The sequence below is a fragment of the Pygoscelis adeliae genome, unplaced genomic scaffold (genome assembly GCF_000699105.1).
Source record: "Pygoscelis adeliae isolate BGI_AS28 unplaced genomic scaffold, ASM69910v1 Scaffold429, whole genome shotgun sequence".
In the NCBI taxonomy this organism is placed as follows: domain Eukaryota; kingdom Metazoa; phylum Chordata; class Aves; order Sphenisciformes; family Spheniscidae; genus Pygoscelis; species Pygoscelis adeliae.
In genome coordinates, this window is record NW_008825561.1 from 749,298 (window position 1) to 757,359 (window position 8,062).

Here is an 8,062-nt window from a genome sequence, read left to right on the forward strand (position 1 = left end):
TCCCGCTGGCCCCGAGGGGCTCCCGGCCTCCAGAGACCCTCCTCCCTACGAGGGCAAGAAAAGCAAACGGAGCTCAGACACCGCCGGCCCAGAGAGCCCCCCTGAGTCTGCCCCGCACACTGGGGAGAAGGACCCTGCCGGGGTCCTCTCGGGCCGGATGGGCACCTGGACCTGCTGTCCTTTCCCCTGTCCTGGGCCGGGGGTGTACCAGCCCCCGGGCGCGCTGCCCCCGTCACCCTTCCCGGGGCTGGGGCTGTGGAGGAAGAGTGCGGCCGCGCTGCCGGCTGAGGTGCCGCACTTCTGCAAGGAGGCTGACGGCACGGGGCAAAAACTCTACAGACCTGTGGTTTTGAAACCCATCCCCACCAAGCCCGCTGTCCCCCCGCCGATTTTCAATGTTTTTGGCTATCTTTAGCTGGGGCGGGTATCAGAGTCGCGCTGAACATGACAGCTCCTGAGAGTGAATTGAGACGCCTGGTCAGGCACTGGGCTCGAGCTGCTGGCAGCGTGGAGCAGCGGGGGGAAGGAGGCCAGCGATCGCACCCTCTTCCTTGTGGGCGGGCTGGAGCGAATTAGTAACTGTTGGGAAGCTACTCGGGCTCCACTCTCCTCTCACTACACGGGTGTAAATTGGGAATAAGCCTTACGAATCCGGTGGCATGGAGCGTGAGGCAAACCAGGGCTCTTTCATCAACGGGCATTGTCTAAGCTGCGGCGAGTGGGGCTGTGGGCCATTCATAGCCACACTTGTAACACCTAGGAGACCTCCTCCATGTGGGAACATCTTTCCGGCGTTGCCCTGCGGCAGCAGCAGTGAAATGAAATGAATTAAATCCATTCAAAGAGTTTTTGTACTTTAAAGTAATTCCAGAGAAGTCAAGATATTCAGGTCACTTCCTTTTGCATGCAAGAGACTGGAAGGACAGTATTTAATGTAGAATCCATGCCTGTGAATTGATTTAAGCTCTTCTTGTATGTAAATACTGACAGAATTAAAAGAAAAAATGAAGGGAAGAAAGGAGGTAATTTTATTTTGGTGATTCCGCAAATGCAGTCTCTTTAGTTTTGACCCACTGGGTAGACACAGGTTTGATTTGCAACTGGTGGGTAGATATGAGGGCTGAAATCTCTGCCTATTCAGAATGATGTAAATCAAAAGTAATTCTTCTGGGGCTGGGAAATTAGCTAGTGTTAACCTGGTGCAAAGAGAAGCAGGATGAATTTCCGCATCTAGAATTGTTCTGCATCAACAGAACAAATGAGAAATTGTAAAATTAGTTGAATACAAACCCATAAAATAGATAGAAGAAAAAAGTGTATAGAATAGCCTGCCTTGATTTCTGGCTCACAGACATCTTTTATTTTCCCTGATTTTAAGATGCTATCACAAGACCTGACTGCAAATGATTTGCCCAATATTTTCCCAATTATTTTAACAAATTGGTGTTAGAAAAGTTAATAGGGGATTTTTTTAAGTTAGATTTGTCTTAAACCCACGGAGAAAGCAGTGCTAATGCACAGAACATGAGATCTGAAAGGTTTAATACTGCAGGCCTATGTATCTATTCAGTTATACTGGAGTAAATCACTGAGGTCGAGAAGTGTATTATGGCAGGGAAAAGGGCCAGAAGATGGACACCTGTGATCTCCCAGGGCCTGAACCTGCTCTCACTGAAGGCAATGGGAACTTCTCCCAGGAGTCAAAACAAAGTGGCCTCAATTGGCTTGGTCTCTGGCTAGTGTAGCTCCCTATGACTCTTGGTATCTCCATAAGGGGAAAAACAGGCAACACTTCTTTCGAGCACATGTTCACATGTTAGTCATGAAAACATTATCATCTTAAGCAATTGTAGTGTATTATTTTGGCTCTTCTGATGGGGCTTGGTGTTATATAACCAGGTTGCAACTTTCGTTAGGATATGAACTACTCTCGGGCTAAAAACAGCTCATTCTTTCCCCAGACCTCACAGTATATCCCACTGATGTTTACTTTTATGGAAACAACGGCTGTAGTGTGTTAGTCCAACAGGCCAAAAGTAGAAACAGAGATGGCTTTCATTGCTTTCTCCCTGCTGCCAGCACTTAATATATGTATCGAGCCTGTATAGACTGCTCCCGTAGAAGAGAGAGCAGGAAATGGCTTTAGTAGCACATACCTGCAACTGCATGCAAGGTGCAAGGTGGTAAAGAGCTGATCTAAGGGTTAAAGACATCAGGTTAATTCTTGATCCAGAAGTGAAGATATGAATATACTTAGATGTCTTTTTCTTTTTGGTAAAAAAATCCATGAGGAGACTCTGTCCCTCTCCACGAGGAGACTCCAACAGAAACCAGAGGCAGTATCCCCATTTAAGTTAATGGGAGGAGAACTATGGCTCTTAACTTGCAGAGCTGTAGGCAAGGAATTTTTTTACATGGAAATAGGGTTGCTTTCTCACACCAATAGCTCTGTGTCACAGTTGTAGTCCAGATGAAGCCAGATGCTGAACTCTGGCTCAGTGCTGTCAATGCAGAGCAGCCTCCTGGGCATCGGTCTGGATTTCCAACCGGGTGACCAGAGCAGGTCGTGGAATGAACCACAGTGATCGCTGTGGACAAGTGTTCCTGCTTGAGTTCAGAAGGGAAATTTGAAAGTGCTGTGTATCGCACCAGAATTTCTATCAAAATTAAAATACTTGGCAAAGTGGATAGCCTCTGTAGAAATTTCTATCAAAATTAAAATACTTGGCAAAGTGGATAGCCTCTGTAGAAATTTTTTTAGATATTTATGCACTTACCCTCGGATTTAAACTGATGTTACTTTTTAAAATCCTTAAAATCCTTTGTGACATGGAACTTCCCTCCCCAGCCCAGGGCAGGCGGTGGCCCTTGCTGGGGCTCTGAACTGGAGCAACAATGAAGTAAAAAACAAATGAACAGAAGACGATTGTTAAGTGTATTCGAAATCACTGAATGGAGATGTGTGAGATTTTCCAAAATGTTTGCAAAGAATAGCAACTCTGTCTCCCCTCAGCAATACTTACTGTTTTCTCACCCCTGAGATTAACATCAAAATTATTAATTGTTCAAGCTTGGATTGATTCAGACTTCTCCTGGCTATTTCCATGTTTGGTTGTTCAATATTGCTATTCAGGACAGCTGATAGCCCTTCAGAATCTACTTGTTTATTCATCCTTTGTTTGAAAGATGGAAACATGACATTTGAGAGCTGCTATTTACTAGAACAATGCAATTTTAAACTGTTAAAACCACAATAGCTTTTATAAATAATGGGAAGGGAGAGGTAAATGAAAAAGCTTTCATACAAAATGAAATTAAAAAAAATCAAAAAAGTGCACAAGAACATCAAGTGAATTGCACATGTTGCAGTAAAAAAAAAGTACAGTAATCTGGTCATGAAATATTCCTAGAACATTTCACATAAAGTCATAATCTCTGAAGGAGTCTATCACACTCAGTAAAAACAAGCCACTTTACCTTGCACTAGAACTACTGATCTGCTTATAAAGCCTGGTTTGTTTGGGTTTTGGGGGATTTGTCTTTTCACAGTTACTTCTAGATAGATGCATTAAATACACATTGAATTTGTGCAGATTCAGTATTGCGCACAAAATATTGTGTCGATGACTGGAGTGGAGAGGTAGCGGGCTCCATTTCAGTGCAAATAATGTAAACTGAGTGTGTGAAGATTTGCTGTAAGGATCAAGCAGAAATTACTTAATAACATTGTAATTACCAGATTCCCCCTGTAACAGACTCTTCTCTCCTCAGTTTCTGTGCACAGTGTGCCCTTATCCTTCCCGCAGTTGCGGTACGTTCCCGTCAGACCAGTGCTCTCCAGCTCAGTGACTCTCCTGCTCAGGACAGATGGCTGAGAGCAACCAGGACATGGGTCTCCCAATAGAGATGAAGGTCTCTTGGTTGAAAGAAGAAAATGACTTTCCATATTTGCTCCACTCAAACCCAGTTTCAACTTCTCCAAGGACATAAAAAGAAATTGCAACTCGCAAGACTTCTGCGTATGTAACAATGTTGGCTCAGGGGAAATTCCCAGTTTAGGATAGCTTATGAAATCCCACCCCTGTGGTTATATGTGCAGTTGGTGATTGTGAATCCTTCTATCAGCCAGCGGTCTCCCAGGCTGTCATTGCACACCGAACAAGTGCTTAAGTAAATGGTCTCCACCAAGCCGTGTCTGTATCCATCACTCTCTACGACTCTGTTATACTCATTTAATTTCAAGGAATTTTCTTCTGATTTATATCAATGTGAGTAAGACCCAGACCTTCACTGCTCAGCCCCAGAAAGTGAGAGGTGCACAAACTCCACAGCTGATTATCTCTCTCTCAAGCTATTGCTTACCAATACAGGGCCTTCACTGGTAAAACTGGTCTAAAGATTTCCTGTTCCCCATCCCTTTCCCTCCACCCAGATTTTTCCAACCTGAAGCAATTTCCTATTCATGCTGCAGGAGACAAGGGGGTAGATCCTAAACTGGTAGTAATGGAAGTCTCACTGGACAAAATTTCAGCAGTGGAGGAATCTCACCTGACCTTCTAAAGCTTTGCAAGAAGATCACTGTTCAGTGTGAATTGAAACTCTGTTGTTTTTTCAACTTCTTTTGCATTTGGGAAGGGGACAGCTGTGGACCGAGCGCCCATAGCTGTAACCAATTCTTCTTCTGCTCACATCCTGTACCACAAGTGCTGAACACATTTCACACAAAACCATCACAGAATCTGAACTTCTGTGCCCAAACTTGTATGTGTGCAACACACTTTTAGTCCTGTGTTAAGGTATAAAACTCCACACAAATAAAACTTGGTGCAATGCATTTTCCCTACTTACATTTCTATCTGATTCCATGGATGGTATGCAGGCCAACAAACAAAACCAGATCCGTCAGGACTCTGGTGGGGAATCCAAACAAACCATGGTGCACAGCTCCTTTGTCACCTAAGGTAAGAATGAGTGTGCTTCTAGCATAAGATCTGCAAAGATGTAGTTCCAAATTTAGGCTATTCCATCCTTACTTAGGTGCCTAGTCAGGAATGGGGCACTCATCAAATCAGTAGTTCAGCAAGTCACACCTGTCAACTGAGCTGTAGTCACTGCCAATAACTGTTCATGGGCTCCTCGACCTCCCCAGCTGTGAAGGAATGTGACTTGTTAAAAACTTCAATAAAAGAATTTCACGGACAATTATAGCAGTTCAGCTGATAGATGGTAACTTGTTAAGCTGCCATAAATCAGTTGTGGATCTGAGCTGTAAATAGGTGACCTAATTTTCAAAGAAGCTGAGATAATAACTTTCATCAGTGTCAAAGGGAGCTAATAGATACTTCAAACTTCCAAAGTCAGGAAATTCAGGGCTAAATCCTAAGACTTTTATTCTGCCTCAGTAATAACTGACACCAAATGTGGTCCTATTGGCTTAAGTGGAACTACACCTGGCGCAAGCAACTTGGCATTGTTGAGGCACCTGAATAAGGATTTGGAAGCCTAATTCTGGGTATTAGTTTTCATAAATCTCAAAGTCTGACTTTCATAGTTTTGAAGTAATCTCTCTTTTCTTCCAGTGATGGTATTGTTATAGCCACAGAGGTTCAAGGAGGTAAGAGAGGCTGGTTTTGTAGGGGCAAGATCTTCTAGTGGAGCAACAGATAAAGTTGGTTTAGTAGTGTTGCCTCTCTCCCTGTGTACCTTGCTTCTCTCCTCCACATCACTTCCTGTTCATGCTCATCTAGGGCTTTCTTCTGTTCTGACACCAGCTTCATGACAGAGTAAAACTACTGGTTACAGTGCAGCTACTACTAATTTACACACACACACACACAAAAAAAAAAAAGAGCTCAGAATTTCTTTCAAAACCCCAGTCTAGGAAATTCTCTCGAGCAGAATTTCACCTACTTCTTATTGCAAATGTAATACAACATGAACTGTATTTACTATGTGCAAATACAATTCTTACATCATTTTTAAATAAACTTTGCCTTGAATTTTAAAGGAATCAGCATTTCTGGATTTTAGTCTATTAAAAAGTTCTGAGCTTTGAATGTTCAGAAATCAAGTACTCTACACAATAAGAAAGGTCCAAAAAATGAAAGCAAAAGTGTTAGCAAGATGGTGTCAAGTTATCAGAAATTAGCAACAAGCACACTTAGCAGAAATCCAAAAAGTAGACTAGAAACTAAAGTAAAAATCTCAGTCAGTGAAGGAAATATAATTTTTTTCCCAAATATGTTGACTCTTGACAATTTCTGAATTGTGATCACAGCAAGGACGCGAAGCTCCACCACAGCCTCAGGATACCTTTGAATTCCTCACTGATACTTGCTTCAGCACTATTTGTTTTCCAGTGTTGGCTTTCATTTCTTGTTCTTTGGAGCCCAAGCTCTGAGGTGAATCATATTCGTTTTCTCTTGGAAAGCACATAGGTTTTCTCTTGGAAAACCTAACAACAGTCCTATGTTTAGCTCTCCGTCTCCTCCATTTTCTTCTCACTCATGCTTCAGAAGCATATTTCTCTTAATTAGTCATTGGAAGGCGCTTGACCAAGCCAGCAGCAATTCCTTCCCACCGTGCACGATGTGTGCCCTCGCTATGTCGATGACTCTGCGTGCCATGCCGGGAAGCTGCTGCGTGTCCGGTGTGTGATGGGGTCACTGTGTGTAATCATGCTGTAAGTATCGAATCAGTCTGTGCGGGAGAGGCAAGGTGTCAAGAAGTTTAATGCGGTTTCTTCCAACCAGGCTTCGTACCTTGAGGCGGCAAAGATGGGAAAGGGGTCGTGGGGGCTCTGAAAGACAGGCAGACCAGAAACATGAGCAGAACAGGTTTGAACTTGAGAGGGACAGCTCAGCTTGGCCAGGTCAGTGGCAAGAGGAAAATGGGAGAAGGGGAAATGAAAAAAGGCGACTTTTCTGAAATGGAGGGATGATGTGTCTGGCATTGGTGGCAGCTCAGCTATTTGTTCTGAGGCATGACACAGGGAAGGAAGAGGGGCTGGAGGATGGGGTGCTGTATCCCATCTCAGCCTTAGCAATGGGCTTTCTAGGGGGATTTAAACAAGCTGCTTCACAGTACTCAGTCTTCCCACTGAAAATAAGTGTAGTATGTACCAAATTTAGCTTAGTGTCAGAAAACTTGTTTTGATAATGTCTATGAAAGACTTTGGATCCTGAGGGAAAGGATGTTTAGGAGAGCAGAATATTAGTAAAGGCTTTAAAGGCCACTGGTGCCTGCTGGGCTGCTGTGGAGGTGGTCTCGCTGCCCGCCTGCCCTGATTTGACTGCACCCCAGGTGCAGCCAAATGGGTCTTCCTGCACTAGCAATGCTCATTCCCAGTGGGTCAGATCCACAGCTGCTGTACATTTAACATCACAGAGTCAATGACACCCCCGCAATTTCTAGTGCCTCATACCTGGACCAAAATGTAATTCAGTCTCAGTAGGGAAATCCTATCAAGTTTAAGGGATGAATACTAAGAGGAGATGGTAACTGAAGTTTTGAATCCAATAGTGGGACTATTTGTGCCAGATTCTCTCCTGGGTGACCATACCTGCTTTTTCTTTAATGACAGCCCAGTCCTCATAGCTGTCAATATGCTCCTTGAGCCGGGAACAGAGCTGCACGTTGCCCACATAATCCAGGAGAACATCAATGATCGGCCCAGCCCAGCGACTCATCTCTGGAGTAGACACCATTTCACAAAACTTCAAGGAAAAACAGATTGACTACAGTCAGTGGGACATGAATGCACCTGTGGAAACGGCTACGATAGCAACAGCCCTGACTGCATTGGTGGTCCCACCCTTCTACCAGCTGTGAGAGCAATTACCAGTTTCCCCTCAGAAAACTTCAACTAAATCCTCTTTTTTTGCAACTGAGGGCAGAATCCCTTCTTTACAACCACAGGAGGACACAAAACCCTGGTGGAGTCCCAAGTAACTAGTGATAGGATGAGAGGAAATGGCCTCAAGTTGCGCCAGGGGAGGTTTAGATTGGACATGAGGAAAAATTTCTTTACTGAAAGAGTGGTTAAACATGATTCTATGATTCT

The 8,062-nt window shown here is 43.9% G+C and overlaps 2 protein-coding genes and 1 long non-coding RNA gene across 4 annotated transcripts in view; 1 reads left to right on the top strand and 2 right to left on the bottom strand.

Moving 5' to 3' along the window:
* Positions 1-415, top strand: part of FAM181A (family with sequence similarity 181, member A) — a 902-nt gene extending 487 nt beyond the window's left edge. The window contains exon 2 of the mRNA XM_009332385.1: positions 7-415. Within this exon, the coding sequence (XP_009330660.1) occupies positions 7-415 (409 nt within the window). The remainder of the gene's footprint in view (positions 1-6) is intronic.
* A 594-nt stretch (positions 416-1,009) lies between these two features.
* Positions 1,010-6,431, bottom strand: LOC103923930. Its single transcript, XR_663952.1, has 2 exons — positions 2,742-6,431; positions 1,010-2,692 (listed from the first exon to the last, which is right to left on the bottom strand). It is a non-coding gene; the product is annotated as an uncharacterized LOC103923930 (long non-coding RNA).
* Positions 6,432-6,528: 97 nt separating this feature from the next.
* The window catches only part of ASB2 (ankyrin repeat and SOCS box containing 2), a 30,651-nt gene continuing 29,117 nt past the window's right edge, over positions 6,529-8,062 (bottom strand). For both annotated transcript variants that reach the window (XM_009332370.1, XM_009332371.1), the window contains 2 exons: positions 7,562-7,715; positions 6,529-6,799 (listed from right to left, as the gene is read on the bottom strand). In XM_009332370.1, the coding sequence (XP_009330645.1) occupies positions 6,663-6,799; positions 7,562-7,715 (291 nt within the window). In that variant the 3' untranslated portion in view covers positions 6,529-6,662. The remainder of the gene's footprint in view (positions 6,800-7,561; positions 7,716-8,062) is intronic.